This window comes from Hemibagrus wyckioides, linkage group LG09, assembly GCF_019097595.1.
Source record: "Hemibagrus wyckioides isolate EC202008001 linkage group LG09, SWU_Hwy_1.0, whole genome shotgun sequence".
NCBI lineage: Eukaryota > Metazoa > Chordata > Actinopteri > Siluriformes > Bagridae > Hemibagrus > Hemibagrus wyckioides.
In genome coordinates this window covers 20,876,138-20,896,743 of record NC_080718.1, presented here as the reverse complement: position 1 = coordinate 20,896,743, position 20,606 = coordinate 20,876,138, and the positions used below count along the sequence as shown (strand labels likewise).

Genomic DNA, 20,606 nt, shown 5'->3' with positions numbered 1-20,606 from the left:
TAGCAGATTAATATAGAGTTAAGTATGTGGTAAATATCAGCCAGTTACATTGTTCTCAGATTAGACAGTGTGTATATGGAGAACTGGCAAACACCAGTAAAAAAAAAAAAAAACACCACTGAAATTTCACTCAGGAGGCAATGTGAGATCACAGCCCACACAATAAATTGCAGTCCAGGGCCTTTGATATTTTCTCTTTTTGACCCTTTCGGTGCGGCCATCTGGTACCCAGAACAACCTGCTTCAAAGCCTTGTTCCCCCACTGTTAAAGCAAAGCATGGCAACATTAATTATACTTGTTTATTAAAATTAAAAAAGGGTGGTTATTTATTACTTAGGGAAGCATGCTGTGTGCATGATGAGAGGAAAAGGAAGGTGATAAGAGGGAGTCTGGAATAAGAGAAAATAAAATGCAGTCATAAAAAAAAAAAAAATCCATTACAGTATTAGGCTGTATTTGTCATGCACTGAAACATACCAGAAATTATATGAATTGCTTAAAAGTGGGAAAGGCCACATATCTATTTCAAAATACAGTTGACCTTGAAGTCCCCCCTCCATATCTCATACTGCGCTCGCCTGAGAAATAAAGCAACAGTAAGACGTATCACCCCTGAAAAAGCCCAAAAGTGATTATTGCCTCACATGCCTTTTTTGCAACACGATAGCCTGTTAAAAGGTCTGTGCTATAACTCAGGCCATGAGGGCATTTTATTCATGTCGCTGAAGGGCCTGCAGACTTAACAGCAGCCCAACTCCTTTCTATAAAGTGACCAATAAATCCTGTGCCCATTTCCAGGGCTCATTAATGGAGGCCAGCGAGGATGTGGAAATCCTTTCCCTTTTGATCGAGTCAGGCTCGTGTGTGTGTTCATTTTCTCCATAAAAGCCCTGGTTGAGGAGGAAGGTCCAGGAGTGACACAGTCTAACGATGACATGTGAACACCAGTCGAGGATAAAAATGGGATCTGGACAAAGTGTGTGACTCCAGAATCTTTGGCAAAATTAAATTACTCAGGTTCACGTTTGAACATTGTGTAACCTGTGCCCTGGAAACAGCTGGCCACCTTAAAAATTTTAATTTCTACTATAATATATACATCTACATTTAATCATATGATCATTATATGAATTCCATAACAGGCTTACAAGAGCAAATTGGGCATTATTAACCATATCCTTATGGCTTCAATAATTAGTAAGGGCGCAGATTCACACATGCAGTGGAGAAGCAGAACCTTTGCTTGAAAGAGATTATGCAATTATTAAAAACAGGTACTAGAAATGAAAGCACTAGTTTTACTTGTTATGCTTAAATGTGGGTGGAAAACTGACGCTCAGTAGGAAACTGCAAAACCCTGTGGCATGCAATTGTACAATAAGATCCCAAGCACGGTACAGTATAACCTAAAAAAAGATATAACTCAGTTTGTGTTTAAGAATGTAATTCTTCTACAATAAGACTTTTTACAACAAATAAGACTTTTGATTTCAAACCTGTATCATGACCTTTAGCAGAAATGATTGTGTTAATAATTGTATTGTGTTCCTTTTATTGCCTGTTTGTCCAGGTGTGTGTGAAAGGGCTTGTTGATGTACTTGATCCAGCTGGGGTTGGCAGTCAGTAAAGAAAATGAGGGACATCTGATCATTACTGAGCTACAAAGCCTTTCTCCATCACTCCTTCTTCTTCTCCTCCTCCTTTCCTTGGAACTTTATCCCTCACCTGCAGTTTTCTGTCTGTCTTGAACAGCCAGCTATCTTCTCATTTTCAATCAGGTTCCTTCCTGCTGCTTTCTGAATTAAATCTGCATTCTCTCAAGGGCTTGCCAAAATACTTCCTCTCTGCCTCTTCATGTTACATACTCACAATAAAGCATGTTATAATCTGGCTGTAAAAAAAAAAAGAGGCTTAATAAATCCATTGTGAATAGACTACTCCACATTAACATCACTTAACGTAAATAATATTGAGTGCTTAGTAAAACAAATCCATGTGCACAGATGTGTGTAAACTATAAGGCTATAGTATACTTACATGCTATGGAAGAAAAACATGCTGCAGCTGCATTAGGAAACTAAAGGAGCAAACTGTGATTATGAGACATGTCATGACTTACCAATTACAATTAAGATAAGTGAATAATTGCGTTAATTAGATTTAAATGGGTGAATTTTATGGTTGGGTAATTAACAAAACTCTGTACTGATCAGTCAAAATAGACAAGCATTAAAATATTTCTGTATTAATATAAAATGATGGTTCAAAGCAGAGCTGCTGTACCGTTACGTTTTTCATAATTACTGTGAGAAAATAACAGTGCTTTCTTGAATCATTCAGCAATGATTTGTTACATTATATGAGAGGAATAAATATCTAACAATGAAATTATTAGGGTTGCACAATGCATTATATTCCATATAGGCAGCTGCATTCATTTTACATGTGCCTTCTCACTCATTGCTGATATGTTATGGATGTGTATGCAAAGTTGGCTTTAAAATATCTGCACAAATGCACATAAAATCACTGGATTTGGTGGTTAGTGATAAACTGCATTAATCTATAATCTGGGCTAGAATAAAATCCTGCCCAGCATTGCTGCTTCCTCCCATTCTGTTCAAGTTCAAGTTCTTTTTTGTCACATACAGAGTTATACAGTGTATAATTCTTGCAGTCTGTCTGTCTATCTATCATTCTATCATTCTATCTATTGTTCTATCTATCTCCTGCTTACCAGCCACACCTTACTTCATTCACTATATAGCCAAATGATTGTGGACACCTGACCCCTAATGTGCTTGCTGAAGATCCGATTCCAGATTTAATCCCCCTTTGCGGTTATATTAAACTCTATTCTTCTGGGAAGGCTTTGGGGATTTGTGTTCATTCAGCTACAAGAGCATTAGTGAGATCAGGTACTGATGTTGGGTGAGGAGGTCTAGGGTGCGGTCAGTGTTCCAGTTCATCGCAAAGGTGTTCAGTGGGGTTGAGGTCAAGGCTCTGTGGAGGACACTCAAGATCTTCCACTCCAAGTTTGCCAAACCGGGTCTTCACAGAGCTTGAATCGTGCACAGGAGCACCGTCATGCTAAAACAAGTGTGGTGCCCTGAATGGAAATTGTACTGCTAAAGCATACAAAGACATCCTACAAAAGTGTGCACGGAAACAGTTTGGGGAAGAACCACAGTGTGTGATGGTCAGGTGTCTGAAAACCTTTGGTCATATAGTGGAAGTCTGTCATGGCATAATGCTGCTGTGTGGCATCAGTATTTAACGGGGTGGTCTTAGTCAAGCTTCGTAAGAGACTTTAGCATGTTACATAATAACCAGCCTGAATAAAAATCTCTACAGAAAAGCAAAAACAATGTTTTTGTCTATTCTTTTTATGCTATGTAAACTTGGACAGTTTGTAAATTGATGCTTGGAGTTCCCCCAGTCCTCTGTAGGGATATTAATGTGGGTTTGATAGGAGGGAAGGAGATAGTTGACATGGGAATGCCTGGCATGTGGCTTCTGTGGGATTCTGGGTGGAATGCAGATATATAGCAGGAGTGAGACAGATCTCCTGTTATTGTTTAGTTAACCCCGCTCCTCACAGACAAGTTATCAGGATTTGCTTCACACAACTCTGGATGCTGGTCACCATCATTATCTGTTATACTGAATATCTAAGAGGGAACATATTCAAAAATGTCTAATATGGATTTGACTTTATTTATGGAAATATTAAATTGCATACCTTTTTCATGCATCACAAAAAAAAAAAAAGCTGAAAAGTTCAGCACATCCCCCCTCACTTGTTTCTGAACTTATCCATGTTTTTCACTCCGGTGTTTTTTCCTGCAGGCTTTCACAAGTGTTTGCTGTCAAATCTTGTCTCTCTCTATATACACTGATCCATCCATTGCTTGCCACAATCATGTGCATACAAGTCATAAACCTATTTATGAACAATATGCATTCAAGCCTGGGGATCTTCAAAGATATGTCTCTGAGTATCCTTCAAAACAGTTCATATTTTACACATTCCCTTTACCCTAATGTACCCGATCATCCAGGACATGTTTGGTGTGGGATATTTGCTTTTGTAGTTTAAATGTGGAGCTACAAGACCTAGTTGAACCCTAAAGCTAACAAATAATGGAAATCTGTCTCAACCAAAATCCTTTTCATGAATATATAATGAAAACATTAAGTAACTGCACTAATTTTTTCATTAATATCAGTAATCCAGACCTGTTGTGTGCTTTTAGACACAATATGTCTATATAAATGACTGAAATATTAGTCATATTGTCGAAACAAGAATTTCAACAAACAAGAATCCATTGTTTTATTGTTTAATCATCACTGTAAGCTCTCCTTGCTGGTAATATGATTCCACATTGAACTTTTAATAAATGTCATTTACTTGTTAACTACACTAGCGGACATTATTGTGGCTACAATTGTAACTACATTAAGGGCACAACTTTCATTTGATTTTCTCCTGGGTTTAGTAGTTTTCTGGTAAGAAATTTAGACTATAATGAAATTCAGTTTCTATTACACAAGGCTCTTCCACAGAACTGCAACTGATTATCACATCAAGCACACAAGTCCGCATGTACGCATATGTTAAGGCAGAGCAAATTCTTCCTGCATTATTTCACTAGAATATATATCCAGCTGGCCTTTGTTCCAGATCAGAAAAGCCTCAGGCAACAGTGTGACGAACATTGAATGTCTGGTTGGAAGGCGTTGCTAGGCAAGTCCATTCCTGGCTGTGTTGCAGTTATGGGAGAGTTATTTCAGAGGATTAGTGTTTCATATACACAAACTCTGTGAGTTAATGACGTCTGTGAGTTAATCAAGATAGGTTGGGCACGAGTGCTCTGAGTCAATCAGCATAAGTATAGTGTAAAAAGTATAATGAAGATGAAAACATGATAGTAGTAAGATAAATAAAGATGTGTGGTACACCATTACATAAAGATATTACTTTTACACTTAACCACTGGTGTTGATTTTTGACAATGTTCGTTAAATCTAAAAGGAAGCTCTGAAACCCAGCCCTGTTTCAACATAGATTAGACTGAAAATGTGTTCTCACCATGTAAATAAAGATAACCCATTGATCTCTGTTATGTATATATCCTGATATTTTTCACTGAACTAATAGGCATGTTAGCAACATGTGAAGCTAGCTAGCTGCAGCAAATTGCTAAGTGAAATGATGCGGAGGAACAGTTGTCTAAAGGAGGATAAGTGTAAATAAAAACTTGTTATTAATCTGTGTAAAACAGTGCTTTATATTTAGCCCTGTTGCGCCTTAGGGCTTTGTGTTTAGCTCCGTAGCTCTTTAGCACTTTATGTTTAGCTCAGTGGCAGTCCTAGGGCTAGTTTTCTACATTTATTACCACAGTACAAGATTAGTCTAATGATACTAAATAAACCACATCAAAAGAATCACAGAATCTGTGATCTACCCAGCACTATATTTCATTTGTTTTATCTCATCTCAGAACGTACATCATACTTTCTCCTGCCTCTGAAAATCAAAGTGATGCAACTGCACAGCTAACTAGGGTAATATTGGACATCACCTGAAAAATCAAGGCTGTCTATTTTACCGCACAAATCTGACAAATGAAATTTCATTGCCCTTATACAATTAAATATCAAATATCCTGAGAACCTGATTCTAATAAACATGTCATGATGGTGGCTCATGAACAGTGCAGGAAGGCTCTCACGGCCCACCATATTCACAAATGAATCATAAAATAAACACAGACAATACAGACTAAGGATATGCACTGGTGACACACAGACAGGAAAATGTGTGGGACTCAATACCACATAAACACACAGACTACATATAAACACATCGGCCTCGCTGCTGTGGACAGTGGACAGTGGAGCTTGAGGTTTGCCTCTACGAATGCTGTAAGGGATAAAAGGAAGTCATAAAGAGAGGTTAAAAGTCTGCTTTACGATTTAATGCGACAACCAGAGTGCACGAGCTCCTCATTAGGACGAGGCCCCTGCTGGGCTGGGTCTATTTGGGCCAATGCAACAGACGTGTGTGTGTGTGTGTGTGTGTATGTCGGGCTTTCCCATGGCCTGCAGCAGACTATGGTTCCCCCAAAGAACAGTATATTGTGAGAGTTTATATACAGACTGAAGTTTTAACACATAAGTAATCTGTAAGTCTTACAAACGAATAATAACTCCCTAACTAACAACTGAAAAATCAGTTCATTAATAAATTAAATATATATATTTTGTGGTTGAGTATACAACCTCCATTTTCATACTTTTCCCAGGCTTTTTTTTTCTTTTTTATTTGTTACGACGTCAACACTACATTATACATAACAGATAAAGGCTTGCAGAGTCTTGCACTCTTTCATAGCAACCTGGTGCTTTTACTTCCTGTCCTCATGGTGAGCTGAATATATCTATGAGATAACCGGGGTCTGTCTGTGTTCCAACATGGAGATTAGTCAGCTCATAACAGCAACTGTAATGAAAGTGACAGTTTGGAAAAATTCAAGGCGTTAAATATTTCTCTTCAGAGCTGAAGTCTATGGTTACACAACACAAATGAATGCAGTGTAGGTGTTGTTAGGTTGCTGTTGTTTTATTTCATGCATGCATGACGTGTGAATGCAAATATCTATGTATTTATCAGCTTCAACTGATGGAGGTTCATATCAGGTCGTATGGTATAAAATGGCAGTACAATGGAACAAATAGATGAGCTATAGTGAAGAATGGACCTGGCACTTGGTTAATGTTTGAAAGCATTTGAAGCACAATTGTACAATATTATGTAATTCCACATCTCTTATATCTGTCAGTTCTTTATATGCTCAGCGACATGCTTTTTTCAGCATCAGAAGTTTTATTCATTCCCAAAAGCACTATACTCGCACTAGTGATGACAGGAAGTAGTCTTTTTTTCTTCCTCTGGCCAATCCTGCACCATATGGAGTCTATCAGGAGCCAGTGGAGTGTGGAGTTGGATAGATAATAGAATGTTTATTTTGCGTTTGTGCCTACTGCAGCCCAGCTGTCATCTGATAAATGGTTGAGAGATTGTCAGCCGAAACATTTCGTCGTAGACATGAAAGTCTGAGAGGACTTTGAAAAAATATGCACTTCCTCCTCTGACGCTTTCTTCACAAGCATCCCACAGCTTGATGGGCTTTTAGCAATGTGTGGGGTCATTGTGAAAGCATGCTCTTGTTCTCTCGCTCTGTATTTGGCTTTTCTCCTCAGTTAAAGCAGTAGCCCACAGGCCTATAGCACCCAAGGGGAAATTAGTCACACTGATGAGATAGAGCAGAACTATGTGGAAAGAAGGAACAGTTTCCTTGGCATTCTGAAACTAGTCTTGACATGCCAGCGCTTTATCTTGAATCACACACCTTTTTTAGTTCCCAACCTTGGAACACCCTTCTATGTGCTTCAGGTAACCAGTAGCGAAATCTGCCAACACTGCGGTGTTATGGTTAACTGCGCGACTTCAGGAGTGTTAAATTTGAATTAAGTGACATTAAAGAGATCAATTTGAGCAGACGTTTTCAACAACAAGCAAATTCTGACAGTGCTTAAACAAATCCAGGTTAAAACATAAGGCTTAGATGTGATACTAGTCAGTACTTTATTAAGCTCTGAATTGACTGATGTCTTTTGGACATGCTTCTTAACATAATCTTAAAGGGTTTTGAAAGTTCAGCCTTCCATGAGCCAGTATCCTGCAGCAAAATAAATGTTTGAACTCACTGTGGGTTTCGAAACAAGACTTATAACGGCCACATTTATTATTGAAATGGTCCAGACTCTCAGCTAAATGTCTGGCTTGAAATACGTTATAGACGTTATCAGATTGTCTTAAAATGTCATAAATGGTGTAAAATCTCAACTCATCAGTTAAAACAAAAAAGGACCATAATAATGAAATGCTTCATGTCCAGAGTTACTAATCTATTCGGTCTATATGTTGTAACTCTCTGGCTAGCTGTTATCTACGCGTTATAACAAGTAGAGTGCCAGAGGAGCTTAAATCACTTCCACTGGTAAATGACTCATTCAAGCATGACCTGACCCGTCAGTTAAGCTGCTTACGTACAGCAAATAGCCTGATGTGGGACAGCATTATGAATCAGCCTCAGCCATTCTGGCCTTGTACATGTTGCAATAAAAGTTCAAAAGTTTCTTTACTCAGACTCAGGTTTGATTTTTCCACTTGCATATAAACAAAGAGTGTGTCTGAATCACCAACATCACATTAAACTGCAGTGAATGAAAAACTTTTACATTATATTATATCTCGCTGTTATTGATACAGGTGTGTCACAGTTATCAGGAAAAAGTAACTAACAGGATCGTCATGAACAAGCCGTAAGCTAACAAAGATACTGCTGTTTACTTTTTGATCACTTTAGTGTGTGATATCTGGGCAGTGTTTTACCAAGTGTATGGGAAATTTCTTACCTTATGATCGCTTGTTCAAAAAAACCCGTGTGTTCCAAGTATAGAGTTAAATCACTATTCTCTCCTTGTGCCAAATACTGTTAAAGCTATAAAAACACATTTTGTACAGTTGAGGCTTTTTGTTTAACATCTAATCACCTAAACAACAGTAAAAAGCCGAGAACCTGTTAAGGAAAAAAAATATAGAGGTTTAATACAAAAGCTTCTGAGCTTCTTTTCACTAAATATGGGCTTCCACGACTCGCTCATTCAACTGCACAGAACAAACTCCAAGTTACACAATGCTGAAAATGGACTCCCTTTTATTAAACATAGAAAACAACTGTGAATAATAAATAGAGAGATTTGTACAAACTATGACATAAGTAGGTCTAATTTTCTTTTGCACAGCAACAAAACACAAAGGCAGCTCTCTCTGAGGCGTGGCCTGCCATTCTGCATAGGCACAAACGGTTAACTCTACTGTGAGTGTACTTTCACACACTTTTGCCACTTCCTCTTTCAAAAAAAATTCCATTATGGACAAATAGGTGAGCTAACCTGAAGCCTGGAATAAGGTACCCAAAGAGTCAAAAACATTTGTCCATTTGTAAAAATACTAAGAACTTAAAGAAACAGGTGAAAACAAATGAAAGCTGTACATATCACATGGCACGCGCAGGTTCAGTAATACACACAGAGCAGGACACTTTAGTAGTAATACGTCTTTACTCTGCTCGGCCATTATAAGCAGCTAAATCCAAAGCAAGTGAGATTAGCATTTACACAAAGGAACAGGTTTAATAAAATATTTTCTTATTTAACGACATCTGTGAGAAAATTCTTTTAACATACCCAGCTTGGTATTGTCCAGAAAGCTATAACAACACACATTTCTTTCACACCAGCCACAATATTGTTTAGGCAGAATTAGGGGGTGACCATGACCAGATAAGTTCGATTATGACGCTCATCGCAGCCAAGCAGTCCTTTAATACAAGTGATAACTAAAAACAGAGAAACATGTACACACTTATACAAATAGGTCTCATATGACCTGGTAATATACATTAGCCATCTTCTATCTCAGTAAAGGTTTTCAAGCTGTAGATTTGGTCCACTAGCATATGTACAAAGAGCTGGAGTCCAAAAAAAAAAAAAAAAAAGACTGCACTTGTGTAATTTTTGACAAATTTCATACAGTGTATTTAAGAATTCAGGGTACACAGAAAATCATTTAGCTTCCCAGAAAATACAGCAATAATGTGTGAGAGTACAGTCACATCCATTCAACAATTACTCATACAATTCCCCAATATCATTTCTGCATTGCTTGTTCTCACACGCCAACGTCAGCGTAAGTACAAAGGAAGGAAGAAATTGAATTGAGTCCCACTCGTCACGGCGAGGCAGCTCTCCTTCCACGTGAATGGTAAAAACAATTTTGACAAGTGAAAGTAAGCATGCCCAGGCCAAGCAGAAACACATTATCAGTTCCAAGCAAACAGTGATTGTAATTCAGGATTGTAATGTTTCTGTGTCAAAAGTGCAATTCAGGTTTTCTGTCCCTATGGCAACTATCTGTTACCACAGCAACAAACAACTGGAGGAGGTGAGCTCTCTCGCTACTTCAGTTCTCTGGAACAGGAAATAAGGCACGATGGAAATGAGAAGCTGGTTTACGTTTGCTGTAGTTTCCCCAGCACTGGCAGATAGCAGAACCCTAACAAAAAAAAAAAAGAAAAGAAAAAGACAAAAAAAAAAATGGCCAGCTCCATAGTCCCTCACTCATAACTAGGGCTCATGAGGACAGTCTCAATCCACAGTGTGATAATCCATTAGAAAGGAGGAAAAAACCCATACAAAACACAAGCGAACCTTTCCTGATGATCAACCAACCAATTCTGGTGCAAATCCGATGTGTTGCAAATCCAACATGGATAGAAAACGAAAACAAAAAATTGGGTCACCAAGCATGTGGAATCTGGTGTAGGGAAGTTTTAAGTGGCAGTCAAGCATAGAATAAAGAGAGGCAGAGATCGTATGTTTATGAGTCTTTATGCCAGGAACTCTTCCTGTTTCTGTGGTTTCTGGTAGCCTCCATTGGGATGTTTGTGCTCATCTAATGAATAACTTCCCTCATCCTTCTTCTTCATGCGGTAGACCATGAGAGAAACAAGCATGATGGCAAAAGCCAAGCCCACCACGCCACCTGCAATGACACCTGTGAAGACAACATGGAAACGATCAGTCCATTCAAATGACCTCATCGCCTTAAAGGTAATGTTAATTTTGTACTATGACACCAGATGGAAGTATGGAATAAATGTTGAATGAGCAAACGAACTGACTCATGCATTATAAATTAAGGTTTCCAAAAGCTGAAAAAGGCAGCATGTTCCACTGGACCCAAATACCAGAACACCATATTGGAACAATATGACATTGTTAATATAATACATACCTGCCAGGACCTCTTTCCTTTCCAATAAGCTGTCGTTGTCTGAAGCACTCCCTCGAGCAAAATCAGACCCAGACCCAGAAGATTCTGAGTTTAATCCTGGGTTCTGGAATTCTTTCTCGAATTCAAAATCATCATTATCAGTCTGCCAAAGGAAATCATTGGTGTGAGATGCATTATGGATGGAGATACAAGTTAACTTAAAAAAAAATTACTCTTGCCCTCTACAAATGTCAGTACAATACAAATATCAGTACAATTCAATAGTCCTCTTACTATTTTTGGTTTCCCTACGTTGTGATCATGGTCCTCTGGAGTGATGTTACTTTCAATACCACCATCAACAATGCTTGGAACAGTACTGGATACAACAGAATCACCTGAAGCTTCAGTATCAGCTAAATTACCAGCTGATTTTGTGCTATGAAGCAGTGGTGTGGTCTCCATATTGGGGGCTTCAGTTGCCACAGACACAGCTTTAACCACTGTGGCTTCATCCTTCTCTTGATCTATGACAGATGATTCTGTGGCATCTTCCTTATCTTTGGCTGCAGGTGTGTATTTGTCCTTCTGCGTGGGCACCACTGGTAGTTTCACAGCTGGGGGTACAGTGGTCTCTGGCTGTGCCACAGTGCTGAGTGTTGTAGGCTCACCTTTCTGATCTTCCACTGAGCCAAAAGATTTGTTGATTAACAGAGATGGTTGAGTCCCAGTGGTTTGGGTGGTGTGGGGCAGAGCTTCAGTGAGGTGGCCAGAGGTTTCAGAGGCAGTGTCAAGGTTGGTAAAAGGGGTAACTAAATTTTCTGGAAGGTTAACGGGGGTACCCGTGATCAAGGGTGCCTTTGTAGTGTTAGGATTTGCTTGGTTTTTCCCTTCAGTTTCAAAGATCCACATGTCTCAAAATTAAAATAGAGAATTAAAGTTAGTTAGACCTCCGACATTACATAGATTTCACTATACAAGACAGAGACCATGTTTATAAAAGACGTAAAAAACTATACTACAGTGTTATCTGAGCTAAACTGCACCTTAATTTCATAATGCTGATATAGCATTTGTTTAGATGTACAAAGTCATAGTCCAGATCATTTCTATAACCAGAAATTCATTTAAAGCATGCATCAAGAAACATCTCTCCTACCATTATCTCCTGACCCCGACCCAGAGAACTCCTCATCATCTCCTGATCCATCTTCTAGGTCAAAATGTCCAATCTGAGGAAAGGAATAAAGACAGAATGCTTAGCTTAGATTCTTCACACACACACAATGGCCAAAAGGATATAGACATCTGACCAATATGTTCAGCAAGTACACCCATATGTACTCGCTGAACATCCCATTCCAGACTGAATCCCCATGCTGTAAATTCCACTCTTCTAGGAAGGCTTTCCACTATATTTTGGAATGTGGTTGTGGGGATTTTTTTTATTCAGCCACAAGAGCATTAGTGAGGTCAAGGAACTGAGTTTAAGGAACTGGGATTGGCAAGCAGTCAGCATTCAGTTCATCCCAAAGGTGGTCAGTGGGGTTGAGGTCAGGGCTCTGTGCAGGCAACTTGACTTCACCCACATCAGTTCTGGCAAACCATGCTTTGTGCACATGGGCTTTGTCATGCTGGAACAGGTTTGTACCCCTTTAGTTCCAGTAAAGGGGAATTCTTAATGCTATAGTATACAAAGCCAAACCAACATGCACAGTGCTTCCAAATTTGTGGCAAAGCTTTGGAGAAGAACCACATATAAGTGTGATGATCAGGTGTCCACATATCACACATGTATGATGGCATACAAGTATTGTACAAGTTTTAAAAGGGTAGTCTATAGTTTTGCACATGTTCACTTTATCAGATTTTACTTTCCGTTTCACTTCAGTTAATTTCTTACAAAACAGGTTTGTGCATAACTGATGATTTTTAAATCAGCACATACAAATACATATTCTTAAAATATTAGGATATAAAGGGCTCCCAACATGAAGCCCTAAAGCCACTGTTCTTGCTGTCCACTTCTTCCTCAGACCCTGTAGCTTTATGACACTCTATGCCCTTTGACCCCTCAAACACTATTGCTGAATATGAGCCATAGACACCATGGAGCCGGTTTAGCTAAAGTGGTCTGCCAGCAGTTGTTCCACACAGTGTTAATACCACATAAAACTGTTCTTGCCTGTGTAGGATATTGTGTCGTGGCAGTTATGCCTACATTAAATGAAGATGTTAAGCCTCTAGTCAATTCATGATTTGCTTGCATTGAATAAACGGTGGAGCGAGGCAATAAAAACAGTTTATGGTAAGCTAATTTAGATCTGCAGTCAGATAACTGGAAATTCTCTCAACGACAGTTTTCCTGTTCAGCAGCTTCAACTGATTTTTTTAAAAAGGGAGGGAAAGTTTAGGTTTATTCGGAAGACACCATCATACATGAGAAGTATTACACAAGGCAGTTGATATTCCAGTTATGTTTTTACTCACAGTAATTAAACAGATGATCATAAAATAAAAAAAGGGCAGGTTCAGATGGTGATTCATATTAGGAACGGAAAACTGAAAACCTCCACTGTTATACAAGCAGCTTAGAAAGGACAACCTGCTGCCTGTGTCCGTGAAACCAAATACATGAATAGCCTTAATATAAAAAAAAAGGGGGTCTTTGGATAGATAAGGAATTTAAGCCTTCTGAATGTAGGACTCTACATTAAGGTATCCTGGTGAATGACGAAAGTTTTAATTTTAAACTTTTTTTCTTACAAGCAGTTTTAGCAACCAAGTAATAGACAACTAATTAAAACAAAACATGCTGCATGACCTTCTAATGAACTTCTACTTTTTTGCAACCATACAACCCTTTAGAAGAAAAAAAAAATTTTCAAGGAACACCTCAGCTCAGACACGGACTAAATTAATTTATGAACTATTAAAATATTAGACTCATTATTTCATGGTGTGTACAGTACTATTCTGCTTATTTATTGAAGCCATTTAGGTTCCTAAAAAATTACAATGACAAACAACCTACATCCAAGTGAACCGGTTAAGTACACTAATAACTAAGACTATAAGAAACAACTTTGATAAACCGTTTAAAAAAAATTAAATTCATAGACCACACTTCTCCAAAAGACTACTCCAAAGGATCACTAAGAAGCTGCTTGAGTTCAATCATTTCACATCTACTCAAGTGACCCGCACTTGAAAAGTAAGTCTTCGCTAAGTCACTGAGCCACAGGCCTCAGGCTATCACTTTACACAAAGTTTCAGCCCAGTGGCCAATCACAATGGAGGCCAGTAGGGCAGCTTCACATTACAAAAATGCATATAACTTCAGGTGCTTTTGGCTGATCCAAAAGAAAAAAAACCCACATAAAAATCTTTCATTAGGTAGTAAAGCTAGTCTATATTCTGTTCTCCTGCTACCATTTGGCACTGAAGTTCAGGTTTCATCATAATCTACTTTGGTCAGCTAACAAGCCCCAACAGCTGTACGGCTATACAATTAACAGTCATAACCATGGGGTGTTCTAGTAGTCCCCAGGCAATGCTTATCCAAGGACTCTACTAGAGTCTTCATTGTTAACAGTTTATGTCAGTTGAGGCCATGTGGTGCAGTCATTTTTATAGCAAAGTGCAAAACTGAGAAAAACAGAATCACGTTTGTCTGAGTTCACCAACTCACTCAGCCTTTCCATTACAATGCAGTAAAAATACTCCATTGTCATTCACATGTAAATCAACTGGCTGGATTAATTGTCTGACATTAAGCAACAGTTTGTTGTATGCAGTTTTTGAAAATGACAGATGTAATATTTACCCTGAGTAATTCAGAGTCTGATTAACAGTATAATGCGATTACGTATATGTGACACGGCCGAACTGAATTACAGTAAACGATTATGCTAAGTTGCTTGATTATTGGGGCAGCGTGGAGTTGCTTAGAAGCTGAAACTGGGTATAAATAGCCCAGGGCCAGTGTAGCCTTGTACTCTGCCCTCGCATACATGTGTGACATCCCACCTCTATAAGTCTGCTCAGCCCTGGGTTAAGTTAAGCACTATTTAGGGAAGATTGAGGGGGCAGACATTTCCTGAAATCCCTCAAGTGGGTACAGACTTATTGTTCTGCCAAGACGTCTGTTTTCTTGAATTCAACCCATGACGCTATAATAACATACATAAGCATGCTCAAAACACCACGTGTGAACAAGGAGCATTTGCGGATGGGTTGCAGCCTGCCGATTAACCACACACATGCCGGCATTCCAGAAGATATTGAGCAATTTCTCCAATTTCCTCCTTTATAGACTCAAAATTACTGACTCACTCTGGGCAGACAATGAATAAATAATTCATATCCGTGTTCTAGAAGAAACTATTTAGTCATTTCATCACCGAAAACTTTTTCTGAAAAAAGTGAAAAAGTTTTCTTTGCCACCCACTGAGGAGTTCAGGACGGCCATGCTCCAACAGACAGAACCCTAACGTTACTCCGGCAGCATCTGGAAGATTTCAGCCAACACGTCCGACAGATGTGACGTTATCTTTCGCCGCTTGGTACGCTCAGCATCGCTTTAATCCCTGCTCTGTGGACCTATATAAACACTGGCCATTCTCAGGCCAGGCGTGAAAAAGAAAGTCCTGACCGGTTTACATTTGAATATCATGTTCTTCACAAGCTGGCCCCTCTTTACTGAATGCACATGCTTTCCAAAACAGTTTTTACTACATAGGAAACAGAAGAAAAGGAACATTTCACTACACGTAATTTAGTGAACGCACAAACATACACAAACAAAGTAACAAGGTCCTCTAAAAACAGTTCAGCCTTCTAGTTATTGAACATAATGATACACTATTCTGAAATTTTACAGTACTCCACTAAATGTATATCTTGAACTGTTTGTCATTGGGGAGAAAAAATCATACTCTATTATCTCTATGCAAACACTACAAGTTTGGACTGCACGGTTCAAGGGCTTCACTGACCACCCTACACACTAGCACTTGTGGAATGTGGGGATTGAAGTTATACTGAAAACGCTGACAGAAAGCTTTCAGCACCTAATCCAATTTGGTCGTGGTTTGAGCCAAAACACATACAAAAAACTAAATCAAAACAAAAAATTAATTAGTAGTGACTTCAGCAAACACAAACATTTAGTAGAATGCTAAACTCATTGAATAACCATCAGATAAAAAGCAACTGATGAGCTCAACACTTCATGAGAAATGTCTTAAGTTATATAAGTATAAGTTATATAAGTAATATATAACTTAAGTTAAATACTTAAGTTATATATTATATATATATATGCGCAGCATATATGTCCAGCAGTCATGAATGAATATATAATTTTTATATATTATTATATATTATATATATATATATATATAATTTTTATATATTTCATTATAAAAATATATTTTATATATATAATATATTATATATATAATATATTATATTTATATATATATATATATATATATATATATATATATATATATATATATATATATATATATATATATATTTTTATATTTTATATATATTTCATGACTGCTGGACATTTTGTCCCTGCAGCTTTCCACTTCATGACCTGTCCTGGGTCACTGATGGTCCAGGACAATGGAAGAGAAAGGGAAAAACATAAAAGCATATGATGCACACCTGTAAATGTCACGTAAGCTTAGGTTGCTTAGTGAACTGCAAAGAGCATGAAAACATCTTGCACAAAGCTGGGTGTGACAAGTGCACTAAGGAATATTCATGGGAAAAAAAATGGCTTGCATTCAGTGGCCATGCTCCGGTAACCAAGGTTTGTGCTTTCAGTCATGTGACAAACAGGCTGAGACATATCGATGACTGGAATTCAGAGCTGGGATTTTCCTCGAACAGGCGTATACCACAAAAGGTACATTATCCTTACTGCAAGGGCATGGTGTGTAAAATGTGTGTGGATAAAGCAACAGCAGCAAAAATAACAAATATGCTATCTGATTCAGAGAAGGACAAACGATGCTCTGGATTTCATGTGCGGGTTGATTGTGGCTTTCACTGTTGAATGAATTCAACAACCAGAAAAAAACATACCTTACTTCATACTCATCTGTGTATTCATTATATATTTAAGGTCGATGTTGACGTCAATGCTGTAATTATTGTGTGTGCTACATGTTCCATATCCTATCGTGTCTTGCACTACACACATCGGCAGAGGCATGATCTTTTGAGTGATGGAAAATCTTTTACATGCAGATTAAATTCCTTGCATGGAGGGCAGATAATTTATTCAGAATCAGGATAATCATCTAAATCTCCTGCTAGCACGTTATACTTGCGGTTGAACAAAGATTACAGTTTTTATCAAGGAAAAAAAAAGTTGAAAAAAAAGTGACCAAGGACTGATGTAATGCTGACCAAAAATATGCTACATGATTGTATAATAATCTTCTGTATTAACGCACTTAACTATCTAACTATCCAGTAGCACTTTATTACACTACAGTATGTACCATTTTCTACCAGTCTCACTTAGGTTCCTTGGTAACCAAGACATGGGACTGTGCAGCACAATGGAGCTTTTATTTGTCCAATAATAAATGCGTGATTTGTCCAGACATGTGATTAGTGATGAGCTTCGAAAGAATGTTTTACAAATACCCAAGATGCATATGGATGAGTTTTGGCTAACGATTTTACGGTATGTGTAAAGACTCAAGTCTACAATCAAAAGCCAAATAGTTTTTAAGAAAGATACTCCAAGTTATGCTTTCATATTCCATTGTTCTTATTATACATGTGATTTAACCTTATTGTTAGCTGCTTAACAATCTGGATGCTCACTTTCACTGTACTGATGAGTCATTCCGTGTCAAAAGTAGCATGCATTCACTGTTGAAGTAGGATTAGCCAAATCGTCCACCAGGACTATCTGAAAGGTGAAAACAACAACGACCCAAAAAGGCTGCCAGCCAATCAGTGACCAGTGTGAATAACAGGCAGACAGAGTACTTCAGAGAAGGTGTGACCCACTCACATGTCAGTGCGCTTCAGAGACTGTTTAGTTATGTTAATTAATCACCAAGAGATTACACAGATCGACCTTTTTTGGGGGGTGGGGTGGGGGTCATACCACGTCTGAAAAGGCTTTATACAAGTACAGAGCATCTCATCGCTGTAGTTAAAAAAAGGGTGTAAAAAAGGGTGCGATTTGGTGCTTTACAAACGCCAACAAAAGATGTTCAATCAAATAAAGAGATGCATTAGCAGTCTCCTCTGTGTGTCTGTGTGTGTAGCGTAGCAGAGCTCTCAGACGTAGACCCGATGAGTCAGGCAACATGACACGACCATGTGAACTATCCTGTAGTCACAGCAATTACTTTGTTATGACAGCAACCACAGAAAAACCACAGCACATATCCAGGTAAGTAAAGTGTTATTTGGGTTGTGTCTGACAAACAGAGGTAAAGACGAGACAGGTGGACATGTAAGAAACTAATCAAGAGTTTAGAGGATGTGTACACAATCAACACCTCTAACCAAAGCATCCTCTACAACGATTTATCAGTTTGCTGACTTTAGAACAATCACTGCTTAGGAAGTTCATAGAGATCATGGGACAGATAGAGGAAGAGCAATATGTATTTAAAAAAAAAAAAAAAAAAAAAAAAAAAAAAGTCACTGTGGTGGAAGTATATGCCCATGAAAGCAAATGTGTGCATGAGCTCCATTCTCAAACAGTCTTATTTTGTACCGGAGCCTCATGAAAAAGTTCCTCATCCTAAAATAGTCTCTGCTTTCATAGCAACTAAGAAAAACCAATCCTAGCAGCCAAGAAATCCAAACATGCTGAAAGGGTATGACAGACAAGAGGAACTAATGGCCTGGATAATGGAGTGCCTGGGTGTGTTCAGTTTGTCTTTATGTTCCTCAGTGTTTGCTGCAGATAACACCAGGTGGCCTGTTCGTTGTTAAAAACGTACTTCACACAGCTACTGTACGTCCCAAAAAAAGCTGCTAATCCAAGACCTCAGGAAATGACTATGTAAAACTAGAGTTCCTGTTTTTTCCCCCTCAGATAAGCACAATCAAAGACGTCTTTCATATGCTGTTATTGTAAAGTTCACAATGGCACAGCAGGTCTGATGGGGCCTTGGAGACTTACTGTATATTTTCTGTGCTATGAATTGTTTATCTAAGTTTTGTATTCTCACGATTTAAACCCAACACAAATGTAAATGGATGGGGGAACATTACAGAACTCAGAAATCTGTGTGCTTCTTGAACTTAGCACAGTAGCTGAAGTAGGGAACCAACTGAAAATGGGCTCTGATTCTATAAATAGCCATACGCTCTTACCATGAAGTGCGCAGCATAATTACATTCCCCGACAACCACGGCAGGACAATATGGTCAGGCAATTTGTTTAGAATCTCAGCATAGCTGACACCATGAAAATCCATTTACATCAACAAGCAAGAGAGGGGGAGATCTAATTAAGGCTTGGCTGAAAGCAACAACCATCACTAAAAACCCCCAAGCCATTCAAACTTTCCACATGCAGCATTCCTGATTGAGAAGTCATGTGCAAATGCTTGCAAGGTGAGGGCAGTGCAGCTTACCACACAAGGAAAAGCACATGAGGAACAGACATCAGTGCTGCAATCAGAATCAGATTTTATTCAGTTACTGAATCTCAGCTTTTCCAACCATGGAAGATCTGAGATAACAGAGGAATCCAACATGCCTATGCGCATCTCATATCCAGGACACTTCAAGTGATAAGGAAAGAGGTTTGGGGTCAATATCACATCCATGGCATTCACATCATTCTGAAATGATCGCATGTGATGCATGTGAAGAAGTGAAACAACAAAAGTAATGCATGCTTGATTTCACAGCAGCGTGGCCTGATCACTGATCTGCGCGTGCCGATACAAACTTACCTGCTCGAGTAAATTATACGGAAACAATAAACACCAATAGTATTTGGTCTTTTTTGTAACACAGAAAATACGAGTGATCCGATACACATTAACGAGTTATTGTTCATTCATTCATTCATTCATTCATACTTTTAATAAGATATTAAATAAAAGTAAAAAAAAAAACTTCCGAGTGGCACAACGCTGAGCTCGAGCGCAATAAACCATGCTTTCTGTGCCACGTGTGAAAACAGCGAACCAAAGGAAACAATACAAGTTAAAAATAGGTAAACGAAATCAGACGATCAGACAGAAGTGATCAGACCGAACATCGCTTTAATTCACTTCAAACTCACCGACTGAGCAACAGGTATCCACAAGCAGAGGCACACAACAAGCGCGGTTTCAGGCTGAAGCCTCATTTTCACACAGCAGTTAGCGACACCGTGTTTTTACGTCGATTCACGGAGATCCCGAACTTCTTGTTTCGAGACGTATAACTATTAAAAAGTACCAAACGTCGACGTGAAAGCTAATAAGCACATACCCAGTGGCGAGGGAAGACTCCGCCCACCTTCACGGTTGGCCAAAGGTGAGCGCAGTTAAGGTTCCGCCCACAGACAAATATGGTACTTCCATCCTCCAGCGCGGTCGACTGTACACTGTTATATTTACATTTATGGCATTTGGCAGATATACGTCCAGAACTGCTTTGTGCTCGCTATCAGAAACATATCCTCATGATAGTTTACTAGGGTCA

The 20,606-nt window shown here is 38.6% G+C and overlaps 1 protein-coding gene across 1 annotated transcript; it reads right to left on the bottom strand.

Annotated features, from left to right (window-relative positions):
* Positions 1–8,773: 8,773 nt before the first annotated feature.
* On the bottom strand, positions 8,774–20,367 carry LOC131359456 (syndecan-1-like). The gene is made up of 5 exons (XM_058399338.1): positions 20,203–20,367; positions 12,070–12,142; positions 11,205–11,824; positions 10,932–11,073; positions 8,774–10,691 (listed from the first exon to the last, which is right to left on the bottom strand). Exons 1-5 carry the CDS (start codon positions 20,266–20,268, stop codon positions 10,525–10,527), a joined length of 1,068 nt encoding a protein of 355 aa, XP_058255321.1. The 5' UTR covers positions 20,269–20,367; the 3' UTR covers positions 8,774–10,524.
* Between the last annotated feature and the right edge of the window lie 239 nt (positions 20,368–20,606).

Bases quoted from the DNA above. Each gene is read 5' to 3' on its own strand.
- LOC131359456 (XM_058399338.1), bottom strand. From the start codon at position 20,268: ATGAGGCTTCAGCCTGAAACCGCGCTTGTTGTGTGCCTCTGCTTGTGG. The intron at 12,143-20,202 runs GTGAGTTTGAAG...TCCTTTCCTCAG, and splicing joins GGATACCTGTTGCTCAGTCG to ATTGGACATTTTGACCTAGA. The intron at 10,692-10,931 runs GTATGTATTATA...TTGTCTTCACAG, and splicing joins AAGGAAAGAGGTCCTGGCAG to GTGTCATTGCAGGTGGCGTG.